General features: G+C 35.8%; 1 protein-coding gene across 1 annotated transcript in view; it reads left to right on the top strand.

Annotated features, from left to right (window-relative positions):
* The window catches only part of Spata16 (spermatogenesis associated 16), a 253,126-nt gene that overhangs the window by 202,296 nt on the left and 29,051 nt on the right, over nt 1-21,779 (top strand). Inside the window, exons 6-7 of the mRNA XM_046422884.1 lie at nt 12,221-12,367; nt 15,341-15,453. Coding sequence (XP_046278840.1) covers nt 12,221-12,367; nt 15,341-15,453 — 260 coding nt within the window. The remainder of the gene's footprint in view (nt 1-12,220; nt 12,368-15,340; nt 15,454-21,779) is intronic.

Raw genomic sequence — 21,779 nt, 5'->3', positions numbered from 1 at the left:
GTACAATATAGTTGATTAAGCATATAACTTTAGAATTAATTAGAATTTTAAGTACAGGTGATAAGCGGAAGCTTCGACATACAAAAATTGGCCTCAGAGAAGCAGACCAACAGCCTGAAGTGAAAATGAGGATTTCCAAGGATGGAACATATTCTTTCCATTTGCATCTATAACTCTGAAGTTACAATAAAGGTTAAAAAGGAAACATCATTTATTATACAAAGATTCATCGTGCATATGGCTTTCTCATGCATCAAATGCAAAAATCAAAATATACTATTTATTTTGAAAAGTAGAAAACTTCTTATTATTTATGAGGAAGGGCAGTAATGATAACTAGCTACGAAGTTGCTGCCTTCTGCTATTTTCTTGCTGATGTGAATTTGTGGATTCCTTCCAAGAAAGGAGGATTGGCATTAAAAAAGAGTACAAAATAAAACTCAGAAATGTCTGAAAAAGAGGTAATGACAAAGTGTTGGCATTATGAAGGTACTGTAGAAGCTAAATTCTGAAACCGATCAGTAAAAAGAAGTCGTATAAAACTTACATGGTCCCATCTCACACCGAACAATTGGGACCTTTAGAAATGAGATTTTGCTCTAGCCCAAAATGTCAGAACATTTTGTTATGGACAAAGGGCAGGGAAATGACAAAGACACCAGAAAATAGAGAAGGAAATGAAACTTAAAGAAAAGTAATGATAGAACACTGATAAATTTGCATATTTCTAAAAAAAAATTTAAATCTCTGATTTTTCTTTTTTTAAAAAAATTGCTTTGAAATATCCATTCACAATCTGTTGGCTGTGGTTATGACTAGGTGTTCAACAGAAAACAGTGAAATAATGGCATTTATGTTTCCTACTTCCAGAGAGCTCAAATTTTATTTTGCCGATATTTAGCTTCCTAACAAATACAACTATCCCTCACATGGAGATGGGTCCATTCATCTATAATCATTATTTCATGTTTTTGCAGATGCTTTTCTGGTCCTGCAAATGGTTTCTATTAATCCAATCTTCCTCTGTGACTCAGAGTCCATACTTTTCAGAGAACAAGCTGCACCAGGACAACAACCTGACTAGGAAACTAATTTTTCCATCCAGGCAAAGCTGCAGTTCGCCTGGGCATCTCCTCCACTGAGTTGCCCAGTACACATTATTTTGCCTCACTTACCCTTGGTAAATTGAACAGAATCCATTTAGGATTTAGATAAAATGCAAAAACAAAGCCTATGTGATTTTGTTTCCCCTAAGTTTAGTGACAGAAAATAAATCATATCTCAGAAACTGGATATTTTATTAATCTTGATATGTTGCCTGTTTTATTCATTAAAAATTTGAGATTTGGAAAAGTTTGTGTCTAGATTCAAGCATTGATTGAGCACCTGCCAAGTATTTGGGCCTGAACATAATTGGAAATGTGATCTTCAAGAGCATTGAAATTTGCTGAGGAGTTCAGACATAAACCCATAAGACCAGAGATTCACTCTAGTGTACACAATATAAGTTTTTAAGAGTGTGAAGGGGAAAAGCTGGATAAGTGGACCTTAGGTTTGGTACATTTGGAAAGACAAGGATCAAGTGAGTAAAGGAAAAATGGGGAGAGAAGGGGTGGGTGTTTGTGGGTGAAAAAAATCACAAGCAAGAGTTCAGAGGCTGGATGAACTCAGGCTGGTGAACTTGGTGAAATCAGAAGTTCATGACAAAGATTCATGCCATAGATTCAGGTTCAGGTACAGATGTGAAGCAGATGCACACAGTCGAGGACCTCAGGTGTCAGAAAAGTAGAAGTCACCTGAAGAAGGCAGTGAGAATGACAAAGGTGACGTTCTGGAAGTGTTCATCCAGTGATGGTGTGGAGAAATTCTTAACAAGAAACTATACTGGTAACCTTTAGACCTGATGGAAAACTCTTTCTGTAATCCAGATGTGATGAGAAATTTGACCAAGACAATAATGGTAATGCAAAGAAATGAGATATGTTGTGATGGGTGGATTTGATTAGTTTCCGAGACTCACTAAATGTCAAGGAATAAAAGTCAAGTCAACAACAATTTCAAAAATTTAAGCCAAAATAATTGAGTGAATATTGGCTGTTCTCATAACACGCTGGTAAACATTGGGGAAAAGGAAATTTTGGAGTATAAAAATCACTTTTGTGGGGCTTGGGATGTGGCTCAAGCGGTAGCGCGCTCGCCTGCCATGCGTGCGGCCTGGGTTCGATCCTCAGCACCACATACAAAGATGTTATGTCCGCCAAGAACTAAAAAATAAATATTAAAAAAAAAAAAAAAAAAAAAAAAAAAATCACTTTTGAGGAACAAATTGGCTCTATTTCAAGTAACTTTGGGAATGACAAGCAAATAACTACAACACAGCAGATATTTGGAAACATGTGTTTGAATTTGGTGAAAATTTTCAGATGGGACTGTAGCTTTGATCCTCAATATTTTCATTAGAAATAATAGCTAACACCATAAGCTATAGAAATTCCCAAAGGTGTATGTAAGAGAAAATGTCAGTGAGCCACAGATAGCCTTGGAGAGCGCTGAATGAGAACGTAGGAAGAAAAAGGGAAAGAAAGGAGCCAGTGCATAAAAGAGACAGACAGACAGAAAAGAGATCACTGCATTCCAGGAAGGTGATTTTAAAGAGGAAGCAACATTGCAGGGAGATCAAGGAGCTTCAATAACTTAAAGACTTAAAAACTGGTCAATTCCAGCCTTCCACAGCAAAAGAAAATATTCCTGATTAGAGAAAAATTATTTGTCTTTTTTGCCAGGAGTTAGATTAGGGGAAAAAGAATTGAAAGAATGTGGTTTTCCAATAAATGTAATCTGCATAAACTGTCTTTGATATTATTTTTAAAGCATCTCCTTTCCTAACAGTAAAAACTTAGAATGATATCATACCTGCAAACTGATCTTTTAATAATAAATTTAGGCACAGTCATCTAAATTCATCTTCAGTTGGGATAATTTGTAAACACATGCATTAAAGGACTTGTTTCCCCCAAGTTTTCTTGATACAACAGAAGCAAAAAAAAAAGACATATTTTTAATCCATTCCACTTTTCTACTGAAGGACAATATAATCTGATTAACTTTCATATCCATCAGAAGCACAAGGCTTTTCGGACGCAGGTAGAGGTTTATGAGCACAAAATTGAGAACAATTAGCACTCAAATTAATGTTACATGAGATTCAACATCTGGTAAGAGTGTTGTCATTTTGGGTCATAGACCACCTGCTAGGCTAGATGTTCATACAACTGCAATTTACTCTGCATACAAATAGAAGAAGAATGATACTTCAAAAAAATTTTTTTTCTACCACTTAACAGTTTTTATTTTTTAGGGGACTCTCACATTTAAAAATTTTAAAACACATTTTAAAACTTCACATGGAAGTTAATAATGGACTGAGTACTAGGAATAAAAAATAATTTTATTTTTACAAGCATATTTTGTAATAAATTAGGTATAGTGCTAACATTAATTTGTCTGGTTCATCTTATTACCAGTATTAATATTTGTCTCCTCTTTATCCAGTGAATATTCAAGGGTAAGATAAGGTCAGGCTCTTTATGTGATCTACATAATAGAGTCCTCAAATATCAGGTCACTTTGGGCAACAGTGCTGCACCAGAAAATACCATCTCAAAGGTACTCAGTTGCCTTTTCACACAAATCCAGTTCTTGGAAACTTCAGTAGAACTGGTAAATTATTCCCTTATTAATCACTGAGTAAGGTAGACTTAGGTTGGAAACAGATGATGTGTCTGGATTGTCTTTTGCAGATTTTAAAAGTAAAGAAACTTTCTGCATTCTGAAATTGAACTGTAGAAATCACTTTTTTTAACTTGCTTATAGAAATCAGCCATCCTTTTTCAAAAGAGGTGTTTTATAAAGCAAATACCAACTGAAGAAGCATCTAATACTGCAATCTGCATCTTAAGGTGCCTAAAACCTTCTCTGTTGGTTCTGAGAACTGGAGCATTGGTTGTACTTCCCTACGTTGAGAATATTTATCAAATATTTTCAGGCTTCTGTTACATGTTCTTCATTGGTTTTTACAAACAAAAGAGCCTCTCAGGAAAAACCCTCAGAGCCCCAACTGCCACAACCGGCTTTCCACAAATCCATGATCCTAACTTGCCAGAGGGACTAGTTTCAGAGGTTTTTTTTTTGACATTCAGTGCCTGACTTTATATATATAATATATATGTTGAAAGTATATATAATAAACATATATATATGTTATATATAAACACAACACCTTTATTTCATTTGTTTACTTTTTTATGTGATGCTAGGCAAGCGCTCTACCACTGAACTACAATCCCAGCCCCTGAATTTCAGTTTTGATCACTCAATTAGTGTAACATTAGGCAAGTTTGTAACCTTTTGAAGGTCGGGTTTCACCCTCTATAAAGTGGGCTTATTGATATGCCCTGACCCCCTTGACTGCTGAGTAAAAAAAGATAGTCCCCTTAAAATGTATGATGCAGAAGTGTGAGATAAATGTCAGCCCTCATTGAAGTGAAGGGGTGACCCGATCCTAAGTCACCCAAGAAAAACTAAAGCATGTTTAGTATATTTTTGTTCTGTGATTTGGTTTAAGAGGTGTTCTTTGATATTCTAATTCTTTGAATAATCAGCATACATTTTAACTCTCCTTTTAACAGAAAATTTTGGCTAGTTACTTAGCCAGCCTTTGTCAAATAACTTACAACTGTGTTTGGGTGTTCTATGGAAAGGCACAAGGCAGCTGTGGTTGGAGGGGGTAGTTAGAAGAGGTTACAGGGAAGAGGGAGGGTGGTCAATGATTCAGTCTCCAAACAGAAAAACTCTATCAGCTTTAAACTTTGGATTTCTCACAAATCTTAGTTTGAACGAAGGATTCAAACTAAAAAGTGAAGGCGGGAATGGGGGTTGGATCAAAGCACTTATGGTGCCAGGAGTGGTGGCACACGCCTGTAATCCCAGCGGCTCAGGAGGCTGAGACAAGGATTGCAAGTTCAGAAGCCAACCTCAAAGAACAGGCGCAGCGGCCTGCTGAGGGGCAGAGCCACCCTCTCCCCCCGCGCCTGCAAGGTAGGCGGAACTGTGACCACCGACGGAAAAGGCCCAGTGGCCCGCGGAGGGACAGAGCTGCCAACCACGCCTGCAAGGTAGGCGGGCCTGCGACCCACCAGCAGAACAGGCCCAGCGGCCTGCCGGCGTGGTAGGCACATTGCCCCAATTGGAGGAGGGGCAGAGCCGCCACCCGCGCCTGCGAGGGAGACTTTGCAACTATACAAGAGCAATATAAATATATAGGGGGAAAATTCAATAGCACAACAGTTTCACCAAGCAGAAAGAAACGCGAACAGTATGAAGAGACAAGGAAAGAAAAGACCACAAGCAATGCAGGTCAACTCAACGTTAGAAGAGGTAATATATGCAGCAGATGGAATGTCAGATAAAGAATTCAGGATATACATGCTTCAGATGATCTGGAGTCTCAAGGAAGACATCAGACAGCAAAATCAGACAATGAAAGATCACTTCAACAATGAATTACATAAACAAATCCAAGAAGCAAAAGATCAACTATACAGGGAGATAGAGGTTATAAAAAACAAACAAACAGAAATCCTAGAAATGCAGGAAGCAATAAGCCAACTTAAAAACTCAATTGAGAATACTACCAGCAGAGTAGAACACTTAGAAGATAGAACATCAGACAATGAACAAAGTATTTCAACTAGAAAAGAACATAGACAGCTCAGCAAGACTGTTAAGAAACCATGAGCAGAACATCCAAGAAATATGGGATAACATAAAGAGACCAAATTTAAGAGTCACTGGGATACAGGAAGGGATTGAGTTTCAAACCAAAGGAATGAGCAATCTACTCAATGAAATAATACGAGAAAACTTCCCAGACTTGAAGAATGAGACAGAATCCCAAATTCTAGAAGCCTACGGGACGCCGAATGCGCAAAATCATAAGAGATCCACACCTAGACACATTATAATGAAGATGCCCAACATACAGAATAAGGAGAGAATTTTAAAAGCTACAAGAGAAAGGAAGCAGATTACATTTAGGGGTAAGCCAATCAGGATAAGAGCTGATCTTTCAAAACAGACTCTGAAAGCTAGAAGATCCTGGAATAACATATTTCAAACACTGAAAGATAATGGGTTCCAACCAAGAATTGTGTATCCAGCGAAATTAAGCTTCAGGATGAAAGATGAAATTAAAACCTTCCACGATAAACAACAGTTAAAAGAATTTGCAGCTAGAAAACCATCTCTTCAAAACATCCTCAGCAAAACATTATAGGAAGAGGAAATGGAAAATAACAATGAAAAACAACAGTGGGAGGTAGGACACTAAATGGGGGGGGGGGAATAATCAAAGAGGAAAACAAGCCATGTTTAGTAACATAAATAAACAAATATGGCTGGAAGAACAACCCATATCTCAATAATAACCCTAAATGTTAATGGCTTAAACTCCCAATTAAGAGACACAGGCTAGTAGAATGGATCACAAAACAAGACCCAACAATATGCTGCTTACAGGAGACACATTTGATAGGAAAAGACATACATAGGCTGAAGGCGAAAGGTTGGGAAAAATCATATCACTCATATGGACTTCGGAAACAAGCAGGAGTGTCCATACTCATATCAAATAAAATAGATTTCAAGCCAAAGTTAATCAAAAGGGATAAAGAGGGACACTACATACTGCTCAAGGGAACCATACACCAACAAGACATAACAATCATAAATATATATGCCCCAAACAATGGTGCAGCTATGTTCATCAAACAAACTCTTCTCAAGTTCAAGAGTCTAATAGACCACCATACAATAATCATGGGAGACTTTAACACACCTCTCTCACAACTGGACAGATCTTCCAAACAAAACTTGAATAAGGAAACTATAGAACTCAATAACACAATTAATAACCTAGACTAAATTGACATATATAGAATATACCACCCGACATCAATCAGTTAAACTTTTTTCTCAGCAGCACATGGATCCTTCTCAAAAATAGATCATATATTATGTCACAGGGCAACTCGTAGACAATATAAAGGAGTAGAGATAATACCATGCATCTCATCTGATCATAATGGAATGAAACTAAAAATCAACGATAAAAGAAGGAAGGAAAAATCATGCATCACTTGGAGAATGAACAATAGGTTACTGAATGATCAATGGGTTATAGAAGACATCAAGGAGGAAATTTAAAAATTCTTAGAGATAAATGAAAACACAGACACAACATATCGAAATCTATGGGACACAATGAAAGCAGTTCTAAGAGGAAAATTCATTGCTTGGAGTTCATTCCTTAAAAAAAGAAAAAACCAACAAATAAATGATCTCATACTTCATCTCAAAATCCTTGAAAAAGAAGAGCAAAACAACAGCAAAAGAAGTAGAAGGCAAGAAATAATTAAAATCAGAGGTGAAATTAATGAAATCGAAACAAAAGAAACAATTGAAAAAATTGACAAAACTAAAAGTTGGTTCTTTGAAAAAATAAACAAAATCGACAGACCCTTAGCCATGCTAACGAAGAGAAGAAGAGAGAGAACTCAAATTACTAGCATACGGGATGAAAAAGGCAATATCACAACAGACACTTCAGAAATACAGAAGATAATCAAAAACTATTTTGAATCCTTATACTCCAATAAATTAGAAGATAGTGAAGGCATAGATAAATTTCTTAAGTCATATGATCTGCCCAGATTGAGTCAGGAGGATATAGACAACCTAAACAGACCAATATCAATTGAGGAAATAGAAGAAACCATCAAAAGACTACCAACTAAGAAAAGCCCAGGACCGGATGGGTATACAGCAGAGTTTTACAAAACCTTTAAAGAGGAACTAATACCAACACTTTTCAAGCTACTTCAGGAAATAGAAAAAGAGGGAGAACTTCCAAATTCATTCTATGAGGCCAACATCACCCTGATTCCTAAACCAGACAAAGACACTTCAAAGAAAGAAAACTACAGACCAATATCAATAAACCTAGATGCAAAAATCCTCAATAAAATTCTGGCGAATCGGATACAAAAACATATCAAAAAAATTGTGCACCATGATCAAGTAGGATTCATCCCTGGGATGCAAGGCTGGTTCAATATACGGAAATCAATAAATGTTATTCACCACATCAATAGACTTAAAAATAAGAACCATATGATCATCTCCATAGATGCGAAAAAGCATTCGACAAAGTACAGCATCCCTTTATGTTCAAAACTCTAGAAAAACTAGGGATAACAGGAACATACCTCAATATTGTAAAAGCAATCTATGCTAAGCCTCAGGCTAGCATCATTCTGAATGGAGAAAAACTGAAGGCATTCCCTATAAAATCTGGAACAAGACAGGGATGCCCTCTCTAACCACTTCTGTTCAACATAGTTCTCGAAACACCGGCCAGAGCAATTAGACAGACGAAAGAAATTAAAGGCACAAAAATAGGAAAAGAAGAACTTAAATTATCACTATTCGCAGGTGACATGATTCTATACCTAGCAGACCCAAAAGGGTCTACAAAGAAACTATCAGAGCTAATAAATGAATTCAGCAAAGTGGCAGGATATAAAATCAACACGTATAAATCAAAGGCATTCCTGTATATCAGCAACAAATCCTCTGAAATGGAAATGAGGACAACCACTCCATTCACAATATCTTCAAAAAAAATAAAATACTTGGGAATCAACCTAACAAAAGAGGTGAAAGACTTATACAATGAAAACTACAGAACCCTAAAGAGAGAAATAGAAGAAGATCTTAGAAGATGGAAAAATATACCCTGTTCATGGATAGGCAGAACTAACATCATCAAAATGGCGATATTACCAAAAGTTCTCTATAGGTTTAATGCAATGCCAATCAAAATCCCAACGGCATTTCTTGTAGAAATAGAGAAAGCAATCATGAAATTCATATGGAAAAACAAAAGACCCAGAATAGCAAAAACAATGCTAAGCAGGAAGTGTGAATCAGGCGGTATAGCGATACCAGACTTCAAACTATACTACAGAGCAATTGTAACACAAACAGCATGGTACTGGTACCAAAACAGGCGGGTGGACCAATGGTACAGAATAGAGGACACAGAAACCAATCCACAAAACTACAACTATCTTATATTTGATAAAGGGGCTAAAAGCATGCAATGGAGGAAGGATAGCATCTTCAACAAATGGTGCTGGGAAAACTGGAAATCCATATGCAACAAAATGAAACTGAATCCCTTTCTCTCGCCATGCACAAAAGTTAATTCAAAATGGATCAAGGAGCTTGATATCAAATCAGAGACACAGCGTCTGATAGAAGAAAAAGTTGGCTACGATCTACATACTGTGGGGTCGGGCTCCAAATTCCTCAATAGGACACCCATAGCATAAAAGTTAATAACTAGAATCAACAAATGGGACTTACTCAAACTAAAAAGTTTTTTCTCAGCTAAAGAAACAATAAGAGAGGTAAATAATGAGCCTACATCCTGGGAACAAATCTTTACTCCTCACACTTCAGATAGAGCCCTAATATCCAGAGTATACAAAGAACTCAAAAAATTAGACAATAAGATAACAAATAATCCAATCAACAAATGGGCCAAGGACCTGAACAGACACTTCTCAGAGGAGGACATACAATCAATCAACAAGTACATGAAAAAATGCTCACCATCTCTAGCAGTCAGAGAGATGCAAATCAAAACCACCCTAAGATACCATCTCACTCCAGTAAGATTGGCAGCCATTATGAATTCAAACAACAACAAGTGCTGGCGAGGATGTGGGGAAAAGGGTACACTTGTACATTGCTGGTGGGACTGCAAATTGGTGCAGCCAATTTGGAAAGCAGTATGGAGATTTCTTGGAAAGCTGGGAATGGAGCCACCATTTGACCCAGCTATTCCCCTTCTTGGTCTATTCCCTAAAGACCTAAAAAGAGCATGCTACAGGGACACTGCTACATCGATGTTCATAGCAGCTCAATTCACAATCGCAAGACTGTGGAACCAACCTAGATGCCCTTCAATAGACGAATGGATAAAAAAAATGTGTCATTTATACACAATGGAGTATTACTCTGCATTAAAAAATGACAAAATCATAGAATTTGCAGGGAAATGGATGGCATTAGAGCAGATCATGCTAAGTGAAGCTAGCCAATCCCTAAAAAACAAATGCCAAATGTCTTCTTTGATATAAGGAGAGTAACTTAGAACAGAGTAGGGACAAAGAGCATGAGAAGAAGATTAACATTAAACTGGGATGAGAGGTGGGAGGGAAAGGGAAAGAGAAGGGAAATTGCATGGAAATGGAAGGAGACCCTCAGGGTTATACAAAATTTCATACAAGAGGAAGTGAGGGGAAAGGGGAAAATAATACAATGGGGAGAAATGAATGACAGTAGAGGGGGTAGAGAGAGGGGAGGGGGGATAGTAGAGGATAGGAAAGGCAGCAGAACACAACAGACACTAGTATGGCAATATGTAAATCAATTGATGTGTAACTGATGTGATTCTGCAATCTGTATATGGGGTAAAAACGGGAGCTCATAACCCACTTGAATCAAAGTGTGAAATATGATATATCAAGAACTATGTAATGTTTTGAACAACCAACAATAAAAAATTTAAAAAAAAAAGAAGCCAACCTCAAGAACTTGGTGAGGCCCTACGCAACTTAAATCCTGTCTCTAAATTAAAAAAAAAAAAAAAAGCCGGGGTGGGCTGGAGATGTGGCTCAATGGTTAAGTGATCCCCAGTACAAAAAACAACAACAATGACAACAAAAAGAAAAAAAAAAACACCACCTATGGTTTATTATGTCTATTATTTTTAAATATTACCAGTTTTGAAGGCTATATTTCAACAGTACCATGTGAATTTGGATTCTGTGTCCCATCAGTTTCCCACAACTTCTATTCAGAAAATGGAGCAATAGCACCAATCTTAAAGACAATACACACAAAACTCTTTGAGCATGAACAAATAGAAAATAAATACTTGGAAATATCAGCCCATATAGTCAGAAGAGAGGTGGGAGGGAAAGGGAGGGAGTAGGAGAATTGCACGGAAGATGGAAGGAGACCTCATCGTTGTACAGAATACATGTATGACGATGTGAGGGGGAAATAAAAAAGAAGTGTGTCACCTTAGATTGGGTAGAGAAAAGTGATGGGAGGGGAGGGGAAGGGATGGGGGGATAGGAAGGACAGCAGAATAAAATAGACATTATTATTGTTGTATATATATATGTGACTGCATGGTCAATGTGATTCTGCAACCTGTACACTCAGAAAAGTGAGAAATTATACCCCATCTGATTCAAAAGTATGATATGTCAAGATCATTGTACTGTCATGTGTGACTAATTAAAACAAATTTTAAAAAATTTAAAAAAAATGATTGAGTTTGTTCCCAGCAGCTTGGGAGGCTGAGGCAGGAAGACCGCCAGTTCAAAGCTAGCCTCAGCAAAAACAAAGTGCTCATCAACTCAGTGAGATGCTGTCTCTAAATAAAATGCAAAATAGGGCTGGAGATGTGGCTCAGTGGCCAAGTGCCCCTGAATTCAATCTCCGGTACCCACCCCCGAACACACAAAAAAGAAAAAAGGAAAAGAAAAAAGAATTGAGTTTGTTTTAGAACCATTTTCATGATGTTTGAATTAGTTCCAAGTCTAATTACTTTGCATGTAGCACTTTAAATTTCCTCCTATCACTATAGGAAGGATGGTAACTAAATTAATTAGCTTTATATTTTAATTTTCATTTGGTTATTTTTCTCTTTCCTTTTATATGACATAATTTCCTTACATCTTAAACTATGAACAGAAAAAAAAAACAAAATCTATTGAGAAGAATTACAAAGTATTGCCTGCAAGCTGGTCCTGAATGTCTATTATTTTGAAGATGGATAAAAATGACCACATAATCTAGCCACACGTTATTTCTATGCTTTGTATGTGTTTAGATTGCCAATGAAAATATAAATAAGGAAGCATGATTTCAATATATTATCTGATGACCTTTTTAATTTTATTTTGCATCTTTAATGTTTATATTTATCATCTTTTCCAAGTAAATTCTTAAAATGGGGGGGGTTGCTGAAAATAATAAAGCTAAAATGAAGTCTCTTAGTTCTTTTTCTGTCATATTTCAGACCTTCAAGGACTCCACCTGTTGCCTCAGACAGCTGACTGGTCATCATTTCCTCCTCAACAATATCTCTTGACTCTTGGTTTCAAAAACAAAGAAGATGGGAAATTTTTGGGAAAAATATCAAGTAGGAAACTTCCAACATTTACAGGTAAATCACTTGGACTTTTTTTTCATGGAACTATTACTTAATTGAAATACAAAGGAAAAAATTAACAATTATTTAGTATACACAGAATTAATTTTGATGGATGCAAGTTATTATCAGTTATTTATAAATATACAAATATTTTTAATATTCTGTAGCTTGTCTTTTCATTATCATAATGGCATTAGTTGATGAGGAAGTGTTAATTTTACCAGTCTATTTTATCAGCTTTTCAATAGATTTTACTTCTGATTTCTTTCACAATCAAAATGTTTCTTTTTTCTTTTTTTTTTTTTTTTGAAGTTTTATAGTTGTACATTTAGGCTTAAGATTGAATTAAATTTTTTATATTTATTTATTTTTAGTTTTAGGTGGACACAATATCTTTATTTTTTTATGTGGTGCTGAGGATCGAACCCAGTGCCTTGCGCATGCCAGGCGAGCGTGCTACCATTTGAGCCACATCCCTAGCCCCAAATTTGCATTAATTTTGTAATAGCTTAAGAAGTGGACTAACATTCATACTTTTCATATGGTAATCCAATTTCCCAGCATATTTTGTTGAAAAGCACTATTTCTTCAACTTGCTCAAAATAGATATATTAATCTATTTTTCCATCCTGACTATGTTCTTATGGTGCAAATGTGGACATTACAAGTGTAAATTCTCCAACTTTGAGATCCCTTTCCAGGTTGTATTGCATGGTTCTAGTTTCTTTGCTTTAAAAACAGCTTTGGAATGACTACATTAATATCTGCAAAATCATACTGGAATTTTGCTTGAGATTGTATTAAATCAATAGAACTCTTATTTATGAATATTTCAATCCATCAATATGCTGCATCTCTGCATTTAATTAGGAATTATTTAATTTTCATACTGACTGCTTTTGAGTTCAGCGCAAAGTGTACTCATGAAATTTCCTGATGTGATTTAAGGGACATTGTTTGTGAGGGGCATCATATTTCTAAATACAGTGAATGGATATCTTTCTGTCCTCCATCCTTTAGGTATAATGTTAAATAGGATCACCACAAAAAGATGGAGAAAAGACTCTAAGTGATCCAAAGAATTGATTCTATTGTGTCCTTCTGTCCTCTTAATAACTGTTAAAAATACTAATTAAAAAGATTAAGAGCATCTGGCATGGAACATATATAATTCCTTATAAATTAATTAGCTAAGGATTCATTTTCAAAGTCAATCAGTAAGAGAATTCTTCAGTCTGAGAGGAAAACAGACTTTGAGGTTCAGCAGTGGAGGGATCTGAGAGGCAGGAGAACCCTTTGGGAGCTCTAAAGGAGAAACCTTGCAAATGAAAATCAGTAGGTGAGAACAGGTCATGGCACTTAGTAATCCAGAGGAAAAACAAAGAAGGGCATGTGTCCTCAATAGAATGTATTTCCCAGTTTCCTCAAACCCCATTTGGGAAAAATCTCATGTATATATTAGCATATTTTACAGATAACATATAATTCAAATATATTATGCATGTAGTATATAAAGCTTATATATAATATACAATATGAATATATAATATATAATATACATATAGAACATGTAACATAAAATGCATATTTTTTTTCCTAAATAATCTAAGTGTAAATATTTTCCCAGGAGTTCACAGTTCCTTTGCATAATCTCTGAGAAAGCACAAATAATTCCTTGTGGTAATCTAGCACTGAAGAATGGATGCCTAGGATCCCAAAAAGGCATCTCTGTGCTTGCATCTGCACCCTCAGGGACACAACATATGCAGTATATGTTGTACATTATGGACTTACTCTTATCCTTCAATATGGTTACAAGGCAGGAACCCTGCATTGTTCATAACGTCTTATTCATCACAAGGCCTAGCATGCAGGAGGGCCTGGGCCCCCAGGATGTTTGTTGACTTATTAGTAACTCTTTCTGATCTTTTTTGTGGGTTGGTCAACAATACCTGGGATTCTGGTTCCAGTAAAGCTTTCCTGAAAGAACACACATGACCCACAATAAAAAATTAAAAAAAAAAAAAAAAAAAAGAAATTTGTAATGTTTTGAACAACCCACAATAAAAAATTAAAAAAAAAAAAAAAGAAATATATAGAGGATAAATAAAAAAAAAAAAAAAAAAAAAAAGAACACACATGGTCCCTGCAGTGCCCAACCCCCTCACTCCAACCACCTCATCTCAACCACCAGCATCACTGATGCCTCATCATAGTGCACTAATACCACTTGTATCATCATTCATTAGAAAATGTAAAAGACATTCGTGCAATAAAACTATTCTATGAAATAAAACACATAGCCAATAACAACTTTAAATCACTTGGTTTACCTGCAGATGTATCTGTTCCACTCTTATGTAATTAGCCAAGAGCTTAGATCTCCTGAAGAGTATTACAGTTCCATGGTATTCAGTAATTCTAGTTGAAATTTTCAAAAGTCAAGAAAAATATTTACATGGAGTTGAAGTCTCGAATTTATGGACTGAATTCATGACCAGTCGGAATTTACTCCTTCAGCTCTAACCACATAATTAAGAATTTGCGTTGTGTCTGGTGTTGTATCCTCTGAGGCTTATCTCAGCTTCAACCTACATTCAAAAGTCAACGGGATCTGCACATTTGAATAACACTTGAGAGGAACAAGACAAGAATCAGACACATTTATGACAACATTTTTTTCCACAACTCAGGAAAAATATATTCTGCAGAGACAGGTAAATTGTTATAGGCTGTCTCTTAGATCTCTCAATCAAGAAACACAACCAAATGAATAGATGACAATTTCTAAAGGGCAGTGTCTCCTCTGCCTTTCTCCTCATAGATCTTTCACTGTTATACATATGGTCTATAGATGGGACAATTTCTATACTAAAGATTTCATATCTATTAATATTTGGGTATCTATTTATAGCTTGCTAAGGAAAGCATTTTGAAATGGAAGTCTGGGAAAGTAGTATAAAAGTTTACTGTTCCAATTTCTAGAACATAAAACTCCCTTCGGTCTGCTGACCAAAGAAGACACAGTGAGACACATGGAGACGATGGGGAAGCGAATCTTGCCGATATTGGATTTTATTAGAGGCACCCAATTGAATGTAGGTATACAAGTTAGTTTTATTTATCCAATCAACAACTATTAGATAATTCTAGAAGTATGGAAAGTTTATGGAGCAAATATTATAAATGCTGGGGTATTTTAGAAACATTCATAGAAAATCCCATCTGCAAAACGAAACAAATTTTAGCTAATGATTTTATTCCTATTATATTACAAAACCTATTACAATGCTACACTCTGCAATTTCGAGTATATATTAAACTATTGTCTCTTTAAAGAGCTTTTTCTTCATGCCTTCCTGATAGCTAATTCAAGGTTGCAGTGAATTTCTCATTTTGAATCAATAACAAAATTTTAGCAAGCACAATGTTTTCCCTATTGCACTTATTGAGTTATAGCATATAACCATCTTGTTAACTACGCAAGAATTCCAAGCTACTCAAGCTAGTGCCTCCATACCCTCCTGATGAATTGGATTCTACTCTAAACATTGGCAATTGATCTCTGTACAGCTTTAAGGTAAGTTATCTAATCTCTTTCTAAGATCCAGGGAAAATATGCTTTTTGTACTTTACAGTCTTGAAAAGCCCAAAATATGACCTGAATTATGCAGTTCTCTTTCACAAAATTTTAGTCATTGTACTGAAAGTACATAAAGAGAACGACTCATTAACACACCATAAAGGCTATGGATTGCTCCTCTTTTAATATTTTTCAAAAGATCTATAAGTTGGAAATTTTAAAGAATTTTCTTTTATATTACATTTTTTATATTACATCATTGATTTGATGTTCTTACCTTACAGGGAGAATCAAGGGGGTCATCACAAACAGCTACTTAACATCTGTTCAGCAGTTTATCTGCTCAATAACATTATTCAGCATTTTAGAAAAGCTATAAAATGCCTAATCTATTTGCATGATTTGTAATTCTCTGCACTACAAATATAAAAGCACATTTTTACTGATTTCTTTACCATAAGGCTCCTTCTTCTCTAGATATTCCTCTCATGTATCTCCCCTGCATTGTTACCAATAAGAAACTCATCTCTGTCTTAGTTGGCTCAGACTACTGACAAAGTGCCATAGGCTTGGTGGTTTAAACAACAGAGATTTCTTTTCTCACTATTTTGGAAGCTGGAAGTCCAAGATCAAGGTACCAGCATGGTCAAGTTCTGATGAGGACTCTAGATTTGGCTTTCAGAAAGCTGCCTTCTGACTGTGTCCCCACATAACAGAGAGGCAGAATAAACTCTCTGGTGTCCCTTCTTTTACGGTTACTGATGAGAGCCCCAATGTTATAACCTTATCTAAGTCTAATTACCTCCTAGAGGCCTCATCTCCAAACATCTTCACACTGAGATGTTCAACATATGAATTTGGAGGAGACACAAACCTTCAGTCTCTAACAATTTCATAGTCTGTGTTGCAAATTTGGGGCCCTACTCTGCAATCCACCCTTTATGAAAACCTCCTACACACACACACACACACACACATCAACCTCCCCATCCTAATTAGAAATCCACATGTCACTGTCATCAAGTCCTCACAGTGGAAGTTTTGCTAACAAGAATCACCAACGTGAAGCATTATTTGATCTCTTAAGTACATGCCTAGCCTGACAGAACCTGGGTGTCACGGAAGTTGTCTATGCCCTCAATTTTTGAGACAGTGTCTACCCTACCTAGTTACTGGTCCAGAAACTGATAACATCATTTGTGGCTGGTTCAGGTGGTGTGAAAGCAGGCTGGGCCTGTCCAAGCCTTCCATACTTTCTCAACATTCACAGCTACTTTTCTTCTCACATTTCATAGATCATTTCTGACCACTGAGGGATTTGTATATGATTGTATATTCATGTGCCTGAAGGCAATTTAAACACCATCATCAAATGGATTCTTAATATCTAATTAATAACAGTCTTCTTTAGAATCAGCCTCCATTCACTCTGCTGACTACAAGGAATTTTCATCCACTTGCCTGTGTTTGCTTCTATGAGAAGTAATAATTTTTGTAAGATCGTCTCAAAGAGTTTTAATGGAATTGAAATGAATGAGGCTGAAGGTTTCCAGGGAACATAAGTATATCCAAATATTGGCCTCTACGTTTCATATTTGCCCAGCCATAGCTTTACAAAGAAGGATTGAATAAAATTGGATGGAAAGGTAACCTAACTTAATGAAGCAAGTAATAGCTGGTGACTAGAAATTATTTCTCCATGGTACCATTAACTGTGACCCAAGCAGCTCTCCACAGTATTTATAAGTTCATCCTGGGTGTCTTTTTTTTTTCATTCTTTCTTTCTGGTCAGATATCAAATGCCATCCCACTCAAATGTGTAAACATTGTGTTGTCTGTATTGTTACCCTAGTTTGTGATACTTGTTGGGAAGACTCTTGACCAAAGCTATGTTCTGGGTATGTAATCCTACGGCAAGTCACTTAGCCTCTGAGCTGTTTTTGATTATTTATAAAATAGGCTTATATCTACAAAGCTCAAAGTTGTAAGACCAAAAGTACATAACCCATTTTGAAGCACTCTGTATAGAATGAAGAATTTTAGAAGCTTTAATTATTTGTATTGGTTTTAGTTTGCTTTGACAAAAGTATTCTTTTATAGGTCTTTGTTTTTCTTTATTTAAGCTATGTACTTTGAAATTTCATATTCTTCTTCTAATAAGAAGATTGTGCTAGTGTCCTGTTACTTTTGAATTATTTTCTTTAGCTCACTTTCCATAGATCCTCCACTTACTCAGATCTGCCCACACAGCACAATTAGAGGTGTCCTCTCCAGCCTTGGGAGGACATGGCTGCCCACATCAGGGCTAGACTCAGGACTGCAGCTTCACTAAGGCTTATCAGCCTCAACACATGTTGGTAGGATAGAGACAATCATCCAAGACATTTCCATCAGAGCACAGAGACCAATGTCTTTGTCTCTATATTTATCCTGAAGAATTTCAGATTTTTCAATTATCCTTGATACTAGTAACTGTGACATGATTTTGTTTGCCCACTAAGGTAATAAATCATCCATTTTGAACACCCACATTTTCATCTAAGCCTAATAGATAAGAAATGCATTTTGTGTCTTATATCTTAAGAGGTTTTAATTCATTTTGACAATGTTCCTTAATGGAAATAATTTGGAATATGAAAAATATAATGTATTAAAACTTTAACATTCATAACTGCAGGAGACTCGAAAATAATACTAGTCCTGGGTATAATACCATGACCAGAATCAGTTATACCATTTTTAAGAATTACCACTTTTCTATTAAGTCACATAAATGATTGTAAATATGTAAATTCCTCCATAATACTTAGGCAATGCACATAATTCTCATGATTTATTCCCTAAACACATTGAATATCTAATCACCTTATAAATTTTAGGTTTGTAATATCTACCTGGTATCTTTAATTAGAAAGAATGTTAACTTGGCAATATAATAAATTATAGGTTATAATTGGTTGCTCCAATTTTTAATATTTCTCCATTGAAATAAAGGATACATGCCTTTGTTCTCCTCAAGATGCATAAAAAATGAATAACAATTTACCTTCAATAGAAGCATATTAAATATAAAGTGAGTAAAAAAATTCTAAAACTAACAAATCACTCTTACTTCTAAATCTCTGAAACATGTCATAATCAAGAAAACTTTTTAACCTAAACATAGTAGAAAAATAGAGTAATAGAAGACTCCACTCAGGAACGGAGTTTAGGAGAAGCACATGTATAATGTCCTTTAATGTGAAAAGAACTTTCCCCCAGGATTTTGACATCGTTACCTTTGTTTTACCATTGAGAAACTGACTCAGAGTAGTTATATAGTTATCTTCACACAGCTAGGGGATTAAAAGTGAGGGCTCAAAATCAGATATTCAGAATATCATTACAGTACTCTTTCACTAAAGACATATTCCATCTCTTTGAAATCATAGTTTGATCCTTGTGGGAGGCAAACCATACATAAGACAACTTGAAAATGCTTCCATGGCTGGGTTCAGTTTTAAAAATGAACATTCAAATGTACGTACAAATTAGACTAAGAAAATTAATTGTGAAAAGTTTCCTAGGCAACGTGAATTTCCACCTCTTGCCGTAGGTGGGTGAAAAAGACAAAGGGCTTTCCTGGTCTGAGGGTAGATTCCATGATTTCCTTTATACACTTATGATAGGAGTCTCTTTGTCTTCACGGATTTCTCTACTACACATACAACATGTGGTCAAACAAGGAAGATTTTGTCATTTTAAGAGTTATAATGGCCAGTATTCCATCTTTTTTTTTTTTTGGTGACTTCCAATTCTACTGAACATCAACTCCTTGAAATGATTTTTATACTAATCATTTCACATGGCACTCTGCTTTTCCATTCGTTAATTTTATTTGGCTGCTGTCAGTTTCAAACCTTATGCACTATGCTTCCTGAGCTAAATGTTACAGAGCTAAAATAAAACCTCATGCCATGCATGAAGCCCCCTTCACAGGATGACTTGCCAAAAGAATGACCTAACTAACCATGTTTTTAATACCTCGTTAATTTCCTCCAAGTGAAGCATAAAAAATGTTTACACATGCACATTTGAAATGAACAGTTGTATATGTTTCTACCCGCCCCCCTCTTTTTTTGCAATTAATATCTCTATGTGTTATGCCAAGTGAAATACATTCCAAATACTTGGACTCTGCTTTTCAGCAGTGTTATACAGTGCCATTTATTTGCCAAACATTTATCCATAATTGCTATTAAATCTAGGCAATTCTCTGACTGAAGCCTTCATTTGAACTTGCTATTTACCTAACCTTCATTGTACCAATGTGAGGTTTTAGCTTCAGTCTTGGCCACTTTATTACACTCTCTCCAGAAGCTAAGGAGCCCTTTGATCACTCCTGAAGTCTCATTAGGAGGACTACCTCCCTTCAAATTTAGCCTTTCCTAGCACAAGATGTTTAAGCTAATTCCTTTATTTTTCATTATTTCCTTTATTTTATTAAAGCAACAGCATTAAAACATTCTGTTCACAGTAGGTATTAATTTTCATCTTTTTCACTTTGGCTTTGAAAAACCCTCATCTTGTATAAGTAAAATTTTCATCTAAAGCTTTCTGATAACCCAAATTGCATTTGCCTTTTGGACAAGGGAAGGATGGGTGACTATTAGCAGTCAACGATATTCTTTCCCTAGTATCTTATTCATAAGGAGCATTTCCTGTTTTGTTATGCATCCAACAATCAAGCTAACAAAGCACTGTTGCCTTCCACTATTTTTATTTTCCTGATGTTTTGGAAAATTACACTAATAGATTATGTTCCCGTGCAGGCTGCAGTTGTTTCTGCTCTTTGGAGTTGAGTCACTACACCACTTTCCTACAACTAGCCCCATTGTTTCTTTTGAAGAAGGACAAAGAAAGCAATTTTTCTTTAGAAAGAAAACTGTTTCTCCTCCAACTTGCTTTCCTCTACTTGAAAGAAGGCCATTGTTTAGCTACATGTTTAAACTGAATGGTAAGCCAGCTATTTCGTCAATTCAAGCAACGGATCCCAAATTCACCATTTGCAATCATCACTCCTGTTGGTTTATAGATTTTCATAAAAATTATTAATCAAAAAGAACAAATTAGTGAAAACATAGGACATTACTTGAATGGCACAGAGAGATATTAGGGAGAAATAAAGCAAATACAATGCATTGGTGCCTAACCTTCATTTATTTCCAAAGTTCTAAAAAATGCCAGCTTCTAGAGGTTGCTATCAATCAAAATATGAGTATGGCATTTCACAAGAACTGCTTTCTAATTTCCAGGTGAAGTTCAGATGATCTTTAGTAATGCTAGTTGCTAGCAATTTTTCTCCTTAGAGGAAAGTCTAAAAAAAATCACAAGTCTGCTTTCTCATATTCCTGGAAAAAAATTCTATTTCATAAGTATTCAACAACTAAAAGAGTCCTTATCAGATACTAAGCTGTAAGATGGTAGGTTTGTTCTCAAACTTTTGAAAATTGAAAATCTAGGCAGACACCTAAGTAATTCATATTTCTAGGATCAAATATCCAGATTCTGTGACTCACTGAATGAAGCCCAGGATTCTATTAACTGCCTAGTTAACATCAAGCCTAAGATTCTGGTGCATGAGATCCAAGAGGAGTCCTGCCATAAAAGGGCACTAGTCACCCTGCCTTCCTCTTCTGAGCACCACGATGAGCAGTACAATTGCTAAACTAAATCCTTCTGTGACTTCTGTTTCTCAGCACTCTCCAAACACAGCAGAAACCAAGACCTTTGTTTTAACCCTTATATACCACCAAAATCAGAAGTACCTTTTCTGAAAGACAAGCATGAGAATTTTATAAA

This window comes from Marmota monax, unplaced genomic scaffold, assembly GCF_021218885.2.
Source record: "Marmota monax isolate L192 unplaced genomic scaffold, Marmota_monax_Labrador192_F-V1.1 WCK01_AAM20220418_F8-fsc00110, whole genome shotgun sequence".
NCBI classification, from domain to species: domain Eukaryota; kingdom Metazoa; phylum Chordata; class Mammalia; order Rodentia; family Sciuridae; genus Marmota; species Marmota monax.
This window is presented reverse-complemented; position numbering and strand designations above follow the sequence as displayed.